This window comes from Chamaea fasciata, unplaced genomic scaffold (assembly GCF_029207755.1).
Source record: "Chamaea fasciata isolate MVZ Bird 193981 ecotype frontalis unplaced genomic scaffold, bChaFas1.0.hap1 SCAF_6, whole genome shotgun sequence".
NCBI classification, from domain to species: Eukaryota; Metazoa; Chordata; class Aves; order Passeriformes; family Sylviidae; genus Chamaea; species Chamaea fasciata.
In genome coordinates this window covers 39,651,261-39,671,098 of record NW_027094091.1, presented here as the reverse complement: position 1 = coordinate 39,671,098, position 19,838 = coordinate 39,651,261, and the positions used below count along the sequence as shown (strand labels likewise).

The window sequence follows — 19,838 nt, the reverse complement described above, 5'->3', positions numbered from 1 at the left end:
AGGAAAGGGAAGGAAAGGGAACAAAAGGGAACAAAAGGGAACAAAAGTGAAGGCAAGTGAAGGCAAGTGAAGGCAAGTGAAGGCAAAGCAAAGCAAAGCAAAGCAAAGAAATCACCTTTTTAAAATAGTAGCAAATTAATTTTTACATATCAGCAAACAATTAAAAAACTGCCTTTAAAAATAACCAGAAATTTTATTATTAGGAAGAAAGGGTAGAAAGCTGTATTTGTTTGCTAAAGATGTACACAACTGCATAATCAAAAATTTTTGTGTGCTTTTTGTACTGATCACTTGAATAGCTACAATATAAACATAATTTTTAATTTTACTCTCTTGAATTATATTTTAAGCTGCATCTATTAATTGTTTTAATAGAACTAAAATATTTAATTTAAATAGATAAATTCCTTGTTGTTCTAATTTTTGTCATGTAGGAATACATATGAGTAAGTCTATTTTTAATATTTGACGCACTTTAGTTTGCAGCTCATTAATCTAAGGAATTGGCTTTTCAGGTCTTTGGAAGCTACTTTAAATTTAAGGATTAAAAAGCCAAAATATAAAACCTTCATATATATATATATATTAATAAATAAATTAAGATGCACAAAGACTACAACCCACAACCTCTGGCTCGGATCCCTTCAGAATAAGGTGCAATAATTACCCACATTTAAACTGCTAGTTAAAATGGATACATTCATTCCTTGCAAAGTTTCCTTAGAAACACTAGACTCTTAAGCATAATCTAAACAGACAGCTGGGTCCACCCTTTATGATAATGTGCCACACAGCTTTATTAATCTGACCTTTGGAAACAAATGAGAAATTTTACACTGCCCCACCATAATTGTTAGTGGCAGGCATTTTAGCAGTCTGTAATTTGCACTTCACTGTAACATCTACTTTCAGTTATGATGTAAACGTTAACAGGATCTGACACCATCAATCATGTTCTGGTGTCTCAGGCAAGTGACAAAAGAGAGTGCTTGGAGTAAACTAGAACACGACCTTAATGATAATGAAACACATCAACCCTTGCTATTCAAAGGCAAAGGCAAAAAATGAATACAGTAATTTTATCAACCAGCATCTGAATGATATACAGCTCTGCAATAATTGGGAGTGAGAGTTGAGGTGGAAATTATGTTCAACAGACTCATTTGTCAAGTTTATATAAGTTCTGATTGTCCTTTAAGTTGCTTGCAAGAGTTATTTGATAGGAGAAAACATGTTTTTAATGTATAATCAATAGTATTCTGAAAAATACTAAATGAATGCAAAAAGTAATTCTGCTTAAAATGGTGTAAGTATGGAAATTTCTTCTATGTAACACAAACACGGCAGGTTTTTTCTGAATAAGTGGCCTATGAACAGCACAGAAAACCTATATGCAAGTTATGTTGATTGCTATCAGTGTTATAAATATGCAATAAAAACCAGTAGCCTCATACTTGAATGAAGAAGATAGCTATTTACATGTATTTATTTTAAAAAGTATATAAATTAAATAGAATTTATTTCTGAAATTCCAGTATATATACAGATCTTTTGCTTCTGAATGTTATGTATTCCTCCTCAATTTTACTTTTTCTTTCATGACAACCCTTCCTCAACTTTAAATACTTCTGTATGAATAGTCTAATTGAATGACATTGGATTTTAAGTTCATATCTAAAAAAATTATAGTAGACCATGTAAAGATCTCTGTGGATTTTTAAAATTGTTTCTATGTATATCTTTTTCAGTGATATAAATATCATAGCCTCCTTTCTGTTCTATAATGAGGTATCACAACAGACTATTTTATATAAACATATTGAGATAATACTGAGATCTACTGATAAAGCAAGGATTATGATATAGGCAAATAAAACCCAAAAACAGAAGTTGCTTTCGCAAAAAAAATCTAATATACACTTATTAGCTATTACATTGTTTATTTTAATTTACAAATTAAATGCAAGTTTTTAGTTTAATAGCATTAAGACAGTTTCTGGCATGCACTTTGCTTTTTGAAAATCTATTCTCAAAGGAAAACTTGAAGTTGCTCAGATAGGAAGATTATCTTGCTTCAACAGTCTGTTACACAAAATGTGAGCTGCACTTTATATCATTCTCATTTGTTTATTTTTGGTTATAATAGTAGCCTGCTCCATTACAATTAGTGTGAAATAGCCTGCTCCACCTGGCTATTATCTGCCAAACTTAACTAAGATATCTGTGGTGCTGATACAAATCATATTTTACTATTCATTCTGAGAATGAAGGTTTTGCAAAGAAGTAGGGTACACCAAAGAGGCAGATAGTATTTTAAACCAACTAAGCTTCAGAGGAAATGACCCATTTTACATTTAGATTTCTATTGTTAATGCAATCAAAGGAATAGTCACTTCATGTGAGAAACATGGCATGCATAGCCTACAGACACTGCACTGATGAATCTGTAATAAAGGATCCAAGTATACTTTTTCTGTGGATTTAGTGCAAACCTTCAGTGCTCAAGAGTTAATTTAAATTACCTCATACAGCCATCTGTGGTTTGTGTACTGTTTTTAAGATGAAAGAGGTAAACCAAAGCCATTACTGAACATACACATTGTCTTAAGCACAAAGAAGAATCTTAATACATAAAACTACAAAGCTTTTAGCATCAATTTTTAACTTTAAAACCTCAACATTATTAATAATAAAAGAATAGACTAACTTTAAGTCAAGTCATATTCATTAATTCTTCTCAGCCTATACCTGGAACAACACAAGAAATCACCCAAAACATTTGCACTCTAACGTTCCAAGTTAAACAGTAACTACTCTTACATGGAAGCTTTAAAAAAAAAAATCTACATTAAAAAAATAAAAAATCAAACTGTATTCCTATTCCAAGTGTTTTGTGGGTCACACAACATTAAAATTCAGACTACCAATACATTTAAATTTAAATAACCAAAATTGCTACATTCATCCTCTGAGTGACTTCTTTAAAGCTAGTAAAGTCTTAATAGGAATGAATATGTATTCCAGTAAGTATTTAGCCCTCCCCTCCCCTGCCAGTGCTGAATCTCTTCTCCACTGTATCTGTTCAAATGAGGTGTTTGTGCACTACAGAGAGAAACTTCATGAATACCACTGAACTTATTTTCTCTTGTCAAGTTCACAATGTCTGCTTTGAAATAGATTTAATAATTTAACAGAATGCAACCTAAATTTTAGGAGGACATGGATGAATTAAAAAAAAAAATAGGAATACCAAACTCTTGTGTTAGCTCTACTATGCTACTGCATGCAGAAATAACTGTTGTATTTCGTTAGAATAGATATATCATTTTGGAGAAGAGTTCTGGCCTGGAAGTTTGACACAGACCATCTTTTTCCCTTCCAACTTTCTGAATGCCATGAATATTACATATGAGAAGAAAACCAAACTCAGATGTACATTTTCCTGCTGTAAAGAAAATCCAAAAAAGAAAGAAATTCTTTGTATGCATAATTCCTAAAGCTGCTAACAAGTCAGACACAAATAATTTCATCCTTTTATGAATGCAATAGAGCTCAGTTGTAGAATATTTTTGTTTTCATGTTTTCTACACTATCATTATATATATATAATTACAAAATGCACTTAGGATCATATATAAAATTTTTATATAATACATACTATAATTATTCATAATGAATATCAGTAGTTATCTCTGTAGTAGTTATCAAAATATATGTGTATCCCCTCACACAGGTTTAAAAAGTGGCAGAAATAACGGATGTGCACTTAAGAAAAATTAAAGATGCATCAGATTATTCCAATTGATTTTCTGAATATACACTGACAGCTGTGAATTTTTGTATAATTTACAAAAACTTCTTAGTCTCATTTAGTCTCTTTTGGTTATTAATTATTATCTTTTTGTCTATATATTTCCTATTAGCAAAAATAGACTTGGCAAGCAGTATAAAGTTGCAAATAACTCCTCTGTGAAAATGCAGACATAATTTGTAACAAAACACTCAAGAAATTCTATGTGATACTGTTCCTCCCCTGACACTAACACAATAAAACTGCAGACAATTTTTCACTGTTATGGAATGTAGGTCTGAAATTTAGCTTAAGGTAAATGCTGCAATTCTGTAAAATGTATGCATCATGTTGTATTCACTTGTTATTACTTTAGCATTTTAAATTAAATTCTTGACTAAGATAAAGTATGTTTACCTCAAGATAAAAACTCATGAGGCCGTATTTTTGCAGTTTACACTCTTCATGTCCATGGCATTACACTGGTAGCAGGTCTGACTAGGTTACTAAACAAATACTGTGCTGTATTGACAGATAGAGATCAAAATTGGATTTCGGCAATGTCAAATAATGCTTTGTTTAAAAGAAATAAGAAAACACTTTCATAAATCTGTATACACCAAAGAGACTTTGCTCTTAGTGTATACTTTCTATGTCATACAATCCCTCTATTATCAAAGACCTTACCCCAAACTGATAACTGACACTGATTCACACACTTTGCTTTCTCAAAACAAGCTTCACGCCTGCTGAAATATAAATTCTAAGATCGTTATACTTAAGTTATTTTCACACATGAAGATATTTGTTTCCTTTAAATGCATTTCGTAATCTGACTCTGAATTGATTCAGACCTTAGCATTATAATTTCTATAAATGTTAATCATGACAAAGCCATTCCAACATAATAATAAAGAAAGAACACTTCAAAACATTCAGGTGATAACACTACATGTGTTGGTCTTTTGTAAGAAAGGGAAAAGACAATTATTCAGGTGTAAAACACAATTCTGTTTCTTACGACAATTCGTAAGTAACAGAAGAGATTTGAGTTTCAGTTGAGTAGGAGGAGAACACAACAGGAAAAACGGGATAGTATTTGGCCTACTTAATTCAAAAATCCTCATACCAACTCTTAAAAGTTTATTCACTTACGTAAATTGGAACATAATGACAAAGAAAAGAACTTCAGAACAAACATTGTAGGTCAGATTCGACAAATATTTACAAACCTTCTGCTGCTACACGTATTTTCTAAAATACTACATGTTTTTCTGAAATGTACTGATATAGTAGGGAAGCTACTACGGCACAATAAAATAAAACATTAGTCAGTTCAGTCCAGGAGGATTACAGTTCAGATTCTAACCACACACAATTAATACAGGTCTGTTGAAAAACGAGTTAAGAACCATTTGCTTAAGTAGACAAAATGAATCGCTGGATACATCACAGAATGTAATAAACAGAATTTTTTGCCACAGATAATTGTTTTTACATGAAAAAGGAAGATGATATCATGTCTTGTGCATCAGAACATGCATTGTTTTGTCCATTTTCAAAAGTAGTAACAGCCAGACATATTGTAGGATAGATCTTGAACTGTTTTGTTCACCCTCTGGCATTTGAGAGTATCTTCAGACACAGTTTCACATTTACAAGTTATTACTCAAATAAGGCCTTACTGGTTTTGTATCTTAATTTCTTTCAATTTTGAAATTTCTTAAGCTTTTTTTCACTACTTCTTGTCTTACATTCATCAGTGCCTAGAAAAAGATTACACCAATCTGGGAATTTAGAAAAGACCAGGAATGTTGCGAAAGCATGCTAACTATTTAAAGAGCAAAAAGCAAGTAAGATATGCAGGTGATGCCTATATGATTTCCTCTCTAATTTCAGTAGCTAAAGATTATAAAAGGAGCAGATGTTTTCTAATGATATCAGAAGAGTCTGGCAATATGTTCATAATCATAGAGAATTACATTTTTGAAACTAATCTGTGTGTCAACAATGGTTTTACATGCAGATTATTAAGGTAAGCATAAAATGAGAAGCATTAAGTACAATTAGAAACTCAAGTTGTAATTAAAATTATGTCAGTCAAAATTCTCTAAATGGTTTAATTTTGAGTTTCAGTGATGTTGAAAGCTCAGTTCAATAGTAGCTAGCAAACATTTTAAAAGTATTCTATACATTTGGTACCGAAGTGCTCTTAACTGAAGTAAAAAACTCTTCAAGTTAATATGATTAAAATTATTTGCACGTACATTTTGAAAATGCTATGAAAAGGGCATATTTTCCAAATCTTAGGTGGAGCACTTCTTCTATCTTTCAAAACATGTTCTTTAAGTTGCCAAAACTAATAGACAAAGTTACATTATCATATGATAGTGTAATATCATTGTCCAATATCAGCACAACAACTACCTTCCTCTCAGCCTAAATTCAGAATTTTTTTCACTGGTTTTGCTGGGTTTTTTAGAAAGATATTACACCTTGGTTCTCTATACTGAAATCAATTTTTTTAATTCTCAAAAAAGAAAATTATTGTACTGTAATTCAAACTATGACTAAGTTTAGGGGCTGATCTGAAATGCTACCAGTTAGCTGAAATATTTTTGTGGCTAATCCTTTCCTGTGTGCCAGTGGTTTTTTTCTGTGAGAAGGAACTGACATGCCTTTCAGGTTTGGCCAACAGTTGATATGTGTCACTAGTCAACCTTCTGGTACTCAGAAGTAAAAGTTTTTCAGAATAATATTGCTAGTAACTAATTCTACTTTAAAGTTTATAATGTTATTTATTAAAAGCACATGAATGTCTCCAATGTCAAGCATAGGCTGGGAAGAAAATTCTTCAACTTGCTTAAATGTAATACAATTTCTGATGTTTCCAAATCATCACAAAAGAAAAATCTACTTTATCTTCCACTATAGGTTTGGAATAAAACATTTTTTTGTCTGAAGGAATTAGCACTGGAAAAGAAAGGTAGGAAGGTCAAATGGGACTTCAAGCCAGCAAATAAAAGTTAGCAAGGTTTAGTTTATAATTGCCTTGTTATTTATTTCATATTATGGAAGTGTTATAAAACTAATTTCATTTGTATTGTGCCCTGGTGATAATCATTTTCACACACAAAAAAAAATTCTCAGAAGCAAAAGGGTTTGTTAACATTAATTAAAACTGTAAAATGTTAACATAGTGTTTTACATAAAAAGCAGTATTTCTTTTCTCAAACAGTGTATAAAAAGATATGTTATATGTTAAGTAAAAAAAGAAAAAGAAAATCACAGATCAGAAAGAGATGGGATTAGTGTCAGAATTGGGTGTGTTTGAGCATTGGCTTCTATTCCGCTGTGATTGACTTCGAGGCTGAAGACTGAAGTAACAGATGGGAAAAACAAGCAGGTCAGAAATCTATCAGGAGGACAAAAACCACTACTGAAAAAAAAAATTCCTAAAATAAAAAAAGGAATCAGATGTATTTTATAGCAATTTTTTATAAATTAGGTAAAATAAAAATTAATAGGTATTTATAATGTAATAAAAGATACAGAATGCTCCTTTATACTGATATATTGATCCTGCTGAAGTCAAAAAGCATTTGACTTGAATTCTGCTGCAATATTCTGCCTTCTTAAAAAAATACAATTTAATGAAATTATTAATAAAAATTAAATACTGAACTACTGACTTCAACAGAAGTTGCAAGGCACAAGGGAGACGACAGCACTTCATTTGGTAAGGATGAGCTATAATTGTCCTCTGAATTAAAAGGACAACATTGCTTCTGAAAGCATCAGAACTGTTAAGAAACCACAGAAAACATTTTGTCCTTCTACCATATGTAGTGGCTGAAATATGCGGAGTGTAAGGAATATTGTTAGAAACCCATCCCTAAAACTTCAGGAAAATTTATGCATCTCAGAAGAACATCTGTAGAGCACAAAACATTTAGATATTGCATGTGAACTGGAGTTGCTCACTGTAAAGACAAAAATTCTTTATGCTGAAACATTAAGTTAGTCTTGTTTCATCTGAACCAACCAGTATTTTAAGTAGAAAGAGTTTTAAGATTTTATATGCTGTAAGTGAAATAAATATATCTTTCTCAAACTTTGCAATTACATGGATAAAGAACACATGAAAACAAATAAATTTAAAGAATATGAAAAGAGAACACTACCAAAAAAAATAAATGCACCTCAAAATAGTATTATGCAATAAAGTATATCTGTAGATACATATATGTTTCAAAGTCTACTCTCTGCATGGTTAGTCTTCCAGACAACTGAAATCTTCCAAGTTAAATTGTCAGTTTAGGCAGAGACAAATATATCTTGCAGGAAGTTTAGCAGGTTAAATATTTCCTCAAGTGATGTTACAGATACCATCACAACAAATTCTGTCCAGCTGAGCACCAATATCACTGCCTATTTGGAGAAAATAGATATCTCCCCTCAAGTAGAGTTTAATGGGTTCTTTTGGTTGTAGTTGTTGCCACTATTTTATAATCCTTTAAAGATTATTTCCGTGGTTAGTTAACTAAACTAACAGCTAATGAATAAGATGGGCATTTCCATCCAGCTCATTAGTTTGTTCCAACCTTTACTCGTTGTTCACATTCATACCATGTGAACCTAGCAACAGCATGTGGTGGGGTGTGTGAGAAAAAGGGTCAAACATCATATATAAATGACATAAATCATAAAAGTCCACAAAGAATGGCCCACTTCAGAATCCTTCAGTATTCACAAATAATTCACTCCTGTAATCTAATCCAAGTTTTCAGTCTTTTGTAATTTGTATTAAATCATAAGACAGGAAAACATTTTGAACAACACATCATGGATACACTCACTACATCTAGAGAAGACTCACCTTTATATTGTATTACCTCCAAAAAGAAAATTATAAATCTCAACTTGGTTGAAAATAAAGGGGATTTTTTGGTGCAGTTATTTTTCCTATGCACACTCCTCAAAAGAAGGACCATCGGTCATTCAGATGATGTAAATTACTGTATCATCATAAACAATGTAATTGCCCTGACACAACTCCAATCAACCATCAGCTTCAGTTTGCCTTTAGATGCTTCTATTTAGCCTCCATGTGAGAGAAAGCAAGAAAATTGAGATGAATGAGTACTGCGATACATAAATAACTGAATTAAGAACAGCTAACTCAGGTGACATGACTACATATTGCTTCCTAAGGTAATAAAAAATATATGCGTTCGTTTGTCACTTAATTCCCTTCTCTCTTTGCAACATTTAACTGGCACTTGGTCTTTCTCCTATCCTCCCTTTGTTTCCCTTTTAAAGTGTCTCATATCCTGTGTCTATAAAAAACTAAAATATCAAGAGAACAATCTTTGCCTCCACTGGTAATTTTGCTCTGCATTGCTTGCATACCAGTTTTCAATGAAGATGTTTGGATGTTTTGTCTCTTAACAGATTTCATGTTAGGAAAAAAAAAAAAGGTGTGAAATCCAGATTTGAGTTTTGGAAGTCTGAATATTCTTGATAAAAAGTTGTTTCTTTAACCTGGATATTCTATTTCACATAGTGCTTAGCCACTGGCACAGAGTAAGGTGCAGTGAAAATATAAATTGTACTCAAAAACCACCCACAGTAGTCATTTTGCAAGGCAACCTATTAAGGACTTGATCAATTTGTGGACAAATTGGAATCACACCTAGTTTCAGATTTACTGAATGGAAAGGCAGAAGAAAAATTGATGGTACTGATGTTTTATGGAAGTATAATAACCAGCCATAGTCAAAGACGTGAACTTTGTGAGAAGTTGTGCAGCCCATCCCATCCAGAGTTCAGCAGTCTTGTTCATCTCAGAGTTCCAAAAATAGTAGCTAATACATTTACTTTCTAAATATCCTTTCCTAGATACAATTTTGTCACTTCAAATGCTAAAATACTTAGCAAACAATCTATCTGGATGTTTTTTACCAAAAATGAATGTTACATTTGTGATAATTATAAGAATGTCCACATTTTGAAAATAATTGGCACTTACCTCTATTTCTTGAGCTTTCATGATTCTTTTCCTGCTGCAATTAAAAGCAGAAAAATGTATTAATTGCAGAATTACTTATCACAAAAATCATAGAATCATAGGCATACGTGATCCAAATGAGACAGTGTAGCTCCTTTTCCATCCTGCTAAGAAAAATCAACTACACTTTGTCTGATGCCTAAAGTGTCCAATATAATCCATTTTCAAACTCCCCTAGAGTTTTTCACTTTTATTTTCCCTTCCCACAATGACTGGGATATATGACTTTTTTTTCTTTTGGTGCAATTTTTAATGGGCATTTTTAAGCATTTTAGCTTTTGATAGCAAAGACAGGGTACTGATACCCCTTCAGTACTAATTGCATTGTTTTGTTTTATCTATACACACCAAGGATTTGTTATTATTGTGCTCATAATGGGTTCATTTAGTCATAAAGGTATCCAGATGGTACATAGAAATCTATTGAAAGAAGTTAGTACTTCTACATCAATACATATGTCCTTTTAAAGTATGTCCGTTAATATTTTCTAATTCATAGGGACATAGAAATGTTTAGTTACCATTAACTTCAGCACAAGGCAGTCTTATCCTGAAACAACTAAAACATATTGTTCCAACTTCTTTAGTTTTTTTAAATAATAAATAATAATAGCTAGTGCTGCAATATTTTTGTTGTTCCCTGCAACCCAGTTTTAAAAATGTAAGTCAATGACCCTTTTCTTGTTTTCACATTTTTCCATGACTACATTGGAAACACTAGTAAAATTTGAAAAAAAAAAAAAAATGTACTAGATACATCAGATTTGTAGTATTTGTAGAGATTTGTAGTATTTCCTAAACACAACAAATGGTATTTCCTGAAATAATGGATATGATGTGCTGAATTTACCAGTATCAATTTTCATGCCATTCTGATTTTCATTCTAGACTAAATTTAAAACAATAGTTTTAACATTACTTAATTTCTTTCATGTTTCATTTTACACAACTGTCAGCATTTGGTTTAGAGGATCTGTCTAGTACTTTCTTCTAGTCTTCTAAAGTAAAACTTCCTTTTAAATTTTATTTCATATATCTTTAGAAGTCATGAAGTGAAACCTAGCCTTTAATAGGCTGGTGTAAACTCAGAGGAATCTTGTCCATGATAAGAAGTCTGTGCTTATTAAAATATCAACCAACCACCAAGATTTAGTCAAGATGTAGCCAAGTTGTGTTAGCATTGAAACAGTGCAATTTTATGGGCTCCACAGACACTGTTCAGTTCCACAAAACTCACTAGTCTTTTCTGCCTTCTTTAGTTTGAAATCAGAAGAATGGAATTTTTTGCCAACAAAGCTGCAATAGATTCTAAAGACTTAAACCAGGAACTGATTACTAGATCAGAGTACCCTTATTGCAGGAAAGCAATATTCAAAGTCAAATATTGATATCAAAGAAGAGAAACACTAATTAGGATGAGAATTACTTTTCAGGAAGAAGAGAGTGCAACAAGCTTGGCAAAGTTCAGAGTAGAAACAAAATAATTTAGATGAAATTTTCAAATTAATAAAAAAGTGGGTTTTTTATAATGAAAGGTGTTAAGATTTCAAGGAAAGGAGGAATTAACTGCAAATATCTTTTCAGACGTATTTTTGTCGAATATCTTTATTTTCTTTAATTTCAGCTGAAGATTTTTGAGCAAATTTTCATGGCTTAGCTTTCTCAAAATACTCAAATTTTTAATTTTAAGCTGGCATTCAAACTAGAAAGACTTTCTTAGCAGATGATCGACCAACCTCAGTGATATTTCTTGAGCCAAGATGCTTGGTAGCAGCAAAGAGCATCCACACAGAAAGAAAAGTCTTTTCACCTAAAGTCATTTCAAAATTAACCAGTGATTAGACTGGATGTAGTGTCTCTAAACTCAGAAAATAGCTTTCTGCCTAGAGAAATCTTGTTAGGTCAGACTTTTCAACAGAAAAAAGACTTAAAAATGCAGAAAAGTTTATACTGAGGGTGAATTAAATGCAGATTCCTCCTTAATATTGAAAGATAAATTATGTGAAATATTTTCTGAAGAAAATCACCAAGAAGCAATGAATTATGCTAGTGAGCGAACTCTATAAGCACCTATAACTTAGGAAAATTAATTTCAGATGCTCAGGGAAATAGGAACTGCTCATCCTGATGGGAAACACACAAGCAAATAAACAAAATTTTCAGGGTGTTGGAATGTGAGAGAGGTAAATGAACTTTTTAACTTTCAGTAAATTAATTGTTCATAATGACATTAATTTCCACCTGCATTTGTGCAGTGCGCTAGGCTTTTAACGCTAGTTGGACTGAACGAAATTCTACCCATATACTATTAGAAAGTATGTAAATGTGCAAGCATCATGGTATTAAGTAAAATGTACCCCTGTATAAACAATTGTGTGGAGGATTTATAAACCGACTGTTACACATTTCTGTTATTTTTCTCCTGTATTACATTCTGATATATAAACAAAATATTTTTACCTAACATGCTAACAATCAAAAATTATATATAAATAAATGTTTAAAGAAATTATATATATATACACACGCAAACATATATATATACATATACATATACATATACATATACATATACATATACATATACATATACATATACATATACATATACATATACATACACATCCGTGTAATCATTCTGGATATTTATGTCCAGAATGATTACATGAACTACAATACTATGGTGGTACCTATTGATATGAGCCATCTGTTAACAGGACCAACCATTTTGCATTCTAGGATATTTTTGTCAGCTTCAATATAGCAAAATGCTTTTGAATTTAACATTCTCCAAACAAATTAATCAGACAGGTTGCACGGCATTTTATGGCTCTGTGTTGCATTACAGTGTATCAGCCTGATGAAATGTATCAATGCAGAACATATTAGAACTGCTATGAAACCTTTCCTGTGTGCCCAAAAAGGCTGAATTTAAAGTAAACCTTACGTGGAGACAATGTCAGACTTTTTGTTATGGTTGTGAATTGAAAAAAACCACAGATGGTTGACCATAAAAATTACTATTGTTACAAATCATAAGTTATAAATTATCTCCAATAAAAATCAAATGAGGCTCTGCAAATAAACTTATTTAAATATACACAAATGGTTTTCAAAGGTACAAAAGCCCCTTTTCTAATGCTATTTTTTGTCTTAATACACGAACACTATCAACATCTCTTAAAAAATTGATATCGTCATTATTCAGAAATACCATGTTGTTAAATAAAGCTGCCACAATACCAAATCTTATTAAGCAAGTCTTATGAATTGCTTCATATTAGCAATAAGGGGTGTAGAGAAAGATGGTCAGAGGGACTCTTGATTTACGAAGAGGGTACAAAGCTATTTATAAGAATGACCAGAGCTGATCTGTAAAGGTAGATGATATTCTAGGACTAAGAAAATACACCAACCACATAAGAAACAATAAAGCTCGTTTCTTAGCCTCATTTAAATATATATCATATGGATTTTGTTTGGCTTTTCCCTTTTTGAAAGAAAATTACTGTTTATAAACCTTGAATGCTGCACATAGAAGCATTCTGGCTGCCACTTAATTCTGTGTGTTTTAAAAGACAAACTACATAACTTTATTTCATACAGAACCCCAGTTAAGGCTCTGCCTGAATCATCTGCTGAGGATCTGGTTATGTGTCTGCCAGAGTGGGCTACTGATAAAGAAGTGGAGCCATACTTATCTTCAGAAAACTCAGACAAAGCCTCCTTTGCTATGCTGGCTCTATTTAAAAAGTAGCTGCGGAATTAATCAAATTCCTAAAATAAACAAAGTACTAATTAGTGTAAAGCATATGGTAGATTGTCCTTGACACGTGACAAACATTTAAATAATTTAATAAACATACACCATTAATTACAGAAGCTGATGAAAAAGGGAGTGCAAACTTACTTGCTTTTCTAACATTTTATAATGAAAAATTACCATTAGACATATAATAAAACATAGTTAAAATGCAGAGATAGTTTTGTGTTCACTACCTTTATGGCTAATTCTGCAGTAGGGGTACTATATAGATAATAATAATAATAATAATAATAATAATAATAATAATAATAATAATAATATCATTTTTATTGAAGAAAATACTTCATTAAGAGAGGTACCAGAGTAGTTATTATTGTTAAAGCATGTACAAGCTATAGTAGCTGAATTAACAATACATTCACTTAAATTAATACAACAACTTTAAATACAAGAAATCTGAATTACAAATGTCCAGAAACTTTTCATTCATGGATGAAATAGCAGCATGGTCACAGCCAGGGAGTACAAGCATACACACTGCACAAAGCAATCTGGTAACTATACTCAGACCCAATTTGATCAGTGACATTAGGCTGAACATTTGTGTTTCAAAGAAGTTTTACAGAATCAGACTTCAGCAGACTCTTAGCAACTGCAGTACAATTGCAATTTAAACTAAAAATGCATGCAAAGCAGAAGCAATGGCATTTACATTTGTAAAGCTGTTCTGTTAAGCAGCAGTAAGCAAGGCCTTGCTTACTATGGTAAGGAAGAAAGAATGTGCAAAAAGTGAACCATTTTCCTCTTTCCCTCGTCAGAACACTATTTACTGCAGAAAGCTTTTTAGTTTAATGTTTGCAGCAGGATTCTTGAACTGGTATTCTGCATACACAGCCCAGTCTTCTTAGAGATTGCCACCATTTATAGCAGCAAATTCTGAGAAAATAATATGCCACAGGTTGTTCTGGTATTGATTAAGGCATCACATGAATATAAGATTGTGTGAAGGAAACAAGATGTGAAGCAAGGTTGCTAGGCAAAAACAAGGTAATATATAAAGCTGTTGAAGTTTTCAGAATTAATGGTGTTCCCAGGAATATTACTAAATATTACAGCCCTAAGAGTAAGCCGCATAGGCCCGTGGAGAAAACATGATGAAGTCTTGAATTCATGAATTTTTATGAAAGCAACCCAACAGTATTTGGTGGGCCTCAATACAACGGTGAAATGATTGCCATTAAAACTAAAAGCAAACCAAGAAAAGCAAACCCACAGAGGCAGGAAGCGTAAACTGTGAAATACACTGATTTGGTTCTTGGTTTGCTGATTTAGGTCCCTGAGGAACATGAAGAACAACCATGGCAGACCCAGGAAGGTGAGCTAGAAGTAGTTGTTCCTCTCCGCAACCAGACTGCAATCCCTTAAAAGCAAAGTTGAAGTAGAGAAGAAATAAAGATATGAAAAAGTTCAACATCATCTTGTCTATGTCTACATAGTCTGAAGGAAAACTATCTCTCGACCAGGCTTCAACAAAGTGCGTTATTTCTATGGATGAAAAATGGACAGAAGTTCTACACAAAGATCCACAAGTTTTTCTATTTAGGCCTGTCTGATGTAAAAGCAAATAACCTAGATAGTTGCAAGGGCATATATTATTCTTAAAGGCAGCTTTGGATCATGTAAAGCAGAGCAGACAAAACCTTTGCCCTCAGGGTGAAACAGTTCTGGGCTAAAGTAACTGTCTAAATCCCAGGGTTTCTTCAGTACCAGCTGAATTGAAGCAGCTTCCTGCTAATGACACAGTAACACTGATTACCCCAAACGTATACACCGTGCACTGCATTCTAGGAAATAACATTTCTTTTTTAAGATAGGCAGAATCACTCAGTTTTAGTACATTTTCAAAGCAACAGCACCTTCTGGTAGGATTGTTCATGATCAATATAGACACATTTCCAAAACAATGCAGTCTAGTGTATAAAAACCTGTGTGCAGCAGGCTGCAGGTAGCTCCCAAGACAAATAAGCACCCAAAAGAAGCTTTAAGCCGTGATGACTCTTGCAGTTGAAAGGCAGATGAGTAGAAGTTTAGGGTTTTATCTTTAATTTCAAGGATTCTTATTTCACTAAAATGTTGGTGTTCAGTAGTACTATAAAATTTTCTTCCATTCTTTTTTTTTTTTTTCCAATGTAAGACCTTGTCCAAGAGGAATCCTAATGATGCTACAGACCCAATCAAACTGTTGTGAAAGGCCAAATATACTCCTTCATTTTACTAAAGCAGAAGGTTACTCTGCATAGATTTCTTAGGCAGTTCACTCTTACAGAAACAGTGTAACTATAGCTTCTTTAATATGATGTCTTCCGACTTTGTCCTTCAATGACAGACCAAATACTTTCAGAATTTATAGGCAGTTTCACAGCACATGACAGAAAAATGTTCTACCAATTTTATACTGTTGTGCAGTGTTGCTGTTTTTATAATGCTTTAAGCATTAAGATGCTTAATGTGTAGTTTAAGCAGCAGCAGAAGTGTATACTTCTGCATTAAAACATGTACTACTATGAACAAAACCACTTATATACTGAAGATTTTACAAGCCAATTTATGTAGCTAAATTCAGGCTACAGCTTTTCCTTGCTAAGCAGGAGGAGCTAGACAAATAATGACTTCACAGAACTAAGTAGTGCTATTTGTGCATATTTTGCATTACCTTCCCATGCATAGACAGTATAAGATATACTTTATTCAAGCCTACCAAGAAAAAAATGCAGTAACAAAGGACAGTTAGTGAGGTGCTGCAAATGAATACACTTATCTTATATAGCTCAGAATCATATTGTGTGTATATATATATATATATATATTTTTTTTTTGGTAATTATCTGAGAACACTCCAGATTTGAATAGGCAAAGAAGGGCGAAAGACATCTCCAAGAAGCAACACTCGAGCATTTTGAATTATCCCAGGAGAATCCAGGGTACAGCATAAAAAAAAAATCCCAAAGAAACAAAACAACAACAACAAAAAAAACGAAACAAAACAACAACAGAAAAATAACAACAAGGAAAAAACCCACAAGCCGCTACACATGGATCTTAGCCACAGAATTTCCAGTGACATTAACGGAAGTAATTTGCCTGAAATCTCTACCTCTTCGTTTTTCTTCTTAAATTTCAGAAGTGGTTTTAAGTGTAATTTTCTAAAACCACATAATGTATTCTGCTTTTTTTATTATTCGGTCTGTCTGAGCCTCATTCAGATCTTATTTTTCTTCTTGGCAAATTCTTGTATAGATAGAGGAAAATCTACAGGAAAAATGACCATTAGGGGGTATAGACAGGACAGCATAAAAATCAATTACCTTCTTACAAAACAGGAATGCAAGCAATATTTAGTCTGCATTAAGACACAATTATGGGTAAAACTGTAGTATATCTACCAGTATTGATTAAAACTAGTATGCTGAGACATTGCTAGGTTACAAACAGGTTGTTTCTACCATTCATCTTATAAGGGCAGATGAGGTAGTATAGATAGAAAAGCAAAAGAGAAGTTCATGATATGAATATTAATCAATTGCAACTGCCCTTTTGTAAAGTATTCCGCTCTATGTTTGAGGAATACATTCATTTAAACCAGAGATTGGCTGAAAGGTTATATCATATTACCTACTGTGTGACATTTAGGAAACTAGAAAGTAAAATTAGGATCGTAATTTCTTCTACTGAATCTTAGAAAATACAGGATTAACTCAGTATTTAATTGGTGAATTTCAACTTATCTTTCAAAATGAATTATGAAGTGCAGCTATATACTCTGCAGATATACTAACAATTTGTTACAGCTTTCCTACTGTGCAGTAGGCAATGTACTGTAAAGGCTTTCAGTTATTGTCTCTTGGCATTCATGTTGGAAACAATTAGCTTAGAAACAAAAGGTTGCAGAGAGCTGAAATAACAATATAGTAAATAGCTGAAGTTCTAATCTAATTGATAATATTTTATTTTTAATTACAGTCCCTTTAATATATATATGACATCTATTTTTCTTCCCTGTCTTAGATTGATACAAGTAAACAAAAAATAAAATAGGGTTTGTTATGAATAATAAGCTTCAAATAATGTCTTGCAAACATTTTCTCGTGCCAAACCAATGAGTTTGTATTTATTCCATCTAATGATGGAGCTGGTCCCAGGAAGCAGCCACCGGCAAAACAAGACAGATGAATCCAAATAGTAAGCTCTGTTCTTCACTGCTAATAATAAACCATCTAAAGAAATTTTTGGAAATCCGAAGGTATAGAAAACATTTTAAGATTCAGTTATTTTTTTGAAAGGCATGCTTTATTAATGCCTCACTTAAAGTAGGAATGAAAGAACAATAAATGGGTGACCTTTATATGGAAAGTCAGACTGGCCAATGCAATGATTTTTCAGGCCTTAATAAAAATACCACTATCTGTTGCAGTGGGATTAGTCCTTTAAAATTTTGGGGATCAGCTTATTGCAATGTAGTAGCTACTATTAATTTCAGAATTGTAGCATCAAATTATGCAATACCAAATAATAACACATATACCAACAAGTTGAATAAATTCTATTAAAACGATGTATTAGTGCTTTATGACTTGCATTGATGTATGACAATAATCCTCAGGTAATAGTAATAGAAAGTAATGGCATTTTCATGAAGCATTAGTGAAATAAAAATTCCACTGATGCCAAGAGAGTGATAGGCCTTACTTGCCCCTAGAAAATAGAGTGGAATTATTGGCTGTTTATTCCAGGTTATATAACCAGACTTATAAGCAATAGATTAAACAAATGAATAATAATTTTTGTTTGGTTTGTTTTCATTGGAAGAAGGGGCACAGAATAAGCCTGTTAGAGTTTTCTTACTTCAAATACTATTTTGTTAGAATGCATTAGGCAGGCAAATTCAATTCCATAAAGTTGTTTGATGGAACTGACCATGAACATCAAGCAGATGCTATTAATATTAAGCAATGTTATAAAAAATATTTATTGCTATTAAACTTAGTTCACATAAATGTACTGTTCATACACTGCATTATTTATACAGTGTTCTTTTATATAAATAGTGTAAATGCAGTAGAGCTTAGTTAACGAAGTACATTAAATGGTAACTTAAAAACTACAAAAAACTAAAAAGGATGTGTCAACTGAAACAAAAATGTCTTACTCATCTCTCACATCTCACGAGACCTCACCTCCAGTACTGTGTTCAGTGCTGGGATCCCCAGCATAAGTACAAAGACCTGCTGGAGTGAGTTCAGGGGAGGACCACAAAGATGCTCAGAGGACTGAAGCACCTCTCCTATGAAGACAGGCTGAGAGACCTGGGGTTCTTCAGCCCACAGAGGAGAAGACAGGGGGTAGCTGATCTTTAAGATATATTCAAGGCCAAACCATTCTATGATTCTGTGAGCAATTTAAATGAAGTCAAATAGCAACATTTTTGTATTAGTAAAGTTTGGCAGAGCTTTGTTTTAAATGTTATGTTTTGGGCATTAAGCTTCCATGTTCTTAACACTATGGTTATTTAACTGTAGTTGTATTGATGCATAACAATATGAAAAAAGATATAATTAGACATTTTTTCATTAGGCTGTCATTAAGCCCTCCATTTTTTTTGTCAGGCCTAGGCACAGATACCAAAACCTTTAATGTTAGGATACCCTTTCAATGGGTATCCTAACCTTTAGCCTCATTTTTTGAAAGAAGGCTGGGGTCTTTTGTTGTTGTTACTAATGCTGATGTTTGGGTTTTCTTCATAATGGAAAAAAAAAAAAATCTGAAACTGAGACACATCACATTCCCTTAGCTCATGGTTGAAGGGATTTGAGTATTCTGCTCTTGTCTGGTACGATTTACCACGGAATCAGTTATCAGGAACAAATTCAACGCCCTGAGCTGGACTACTTATATGATCCCACCAGCAATTATAAAAGAGAAAAAACAACATGTCATAACAACTACTGTGATCTAGCAGTCACCCAGAACTGAAGGCATTTTAAGGTAAGCATAGCCTCTTTCAGTAAGTTGGCAAGGTAAGAGGACTTTCTTACTGCTATTTTGCTTTATAAACAATGAAAATGAAATCATAGAGTATTCCAGTTAAAAAATTTTCAAAATAAAAGGTTGCTGAAGAAAGCCAAATCAAATACACCTAAACCCAATACACGTAA

The 19,838-nt window shown here is 32.6% G+C and overlaps 1 protein-coding gene across 3 annotated transcripts in view; it reads right to left on the bottom strand.

Moving 5' to 3' along the window:
- Positions 1–19,838, bottom strand: part of FSTL5 (follistatin like 5) — a 385,396-nt gene that overhangs the window by 223,927 nt on the left and 141,631 nt on the right. For all 3 annotated transcript variants that reach the window (XM_066186047.1, XM_066186048.1, XM_066186046.1), the window contains exon 3: positions 9,822–9,855. In XM_066186047.1, coding sequence (XP_066042144.1) covers positions 9,822–9,855 — 34 coding nt within the window. The remainder of the gene's footprint in view (positions 1–9,821; positions 9,856–19,838) is intronic.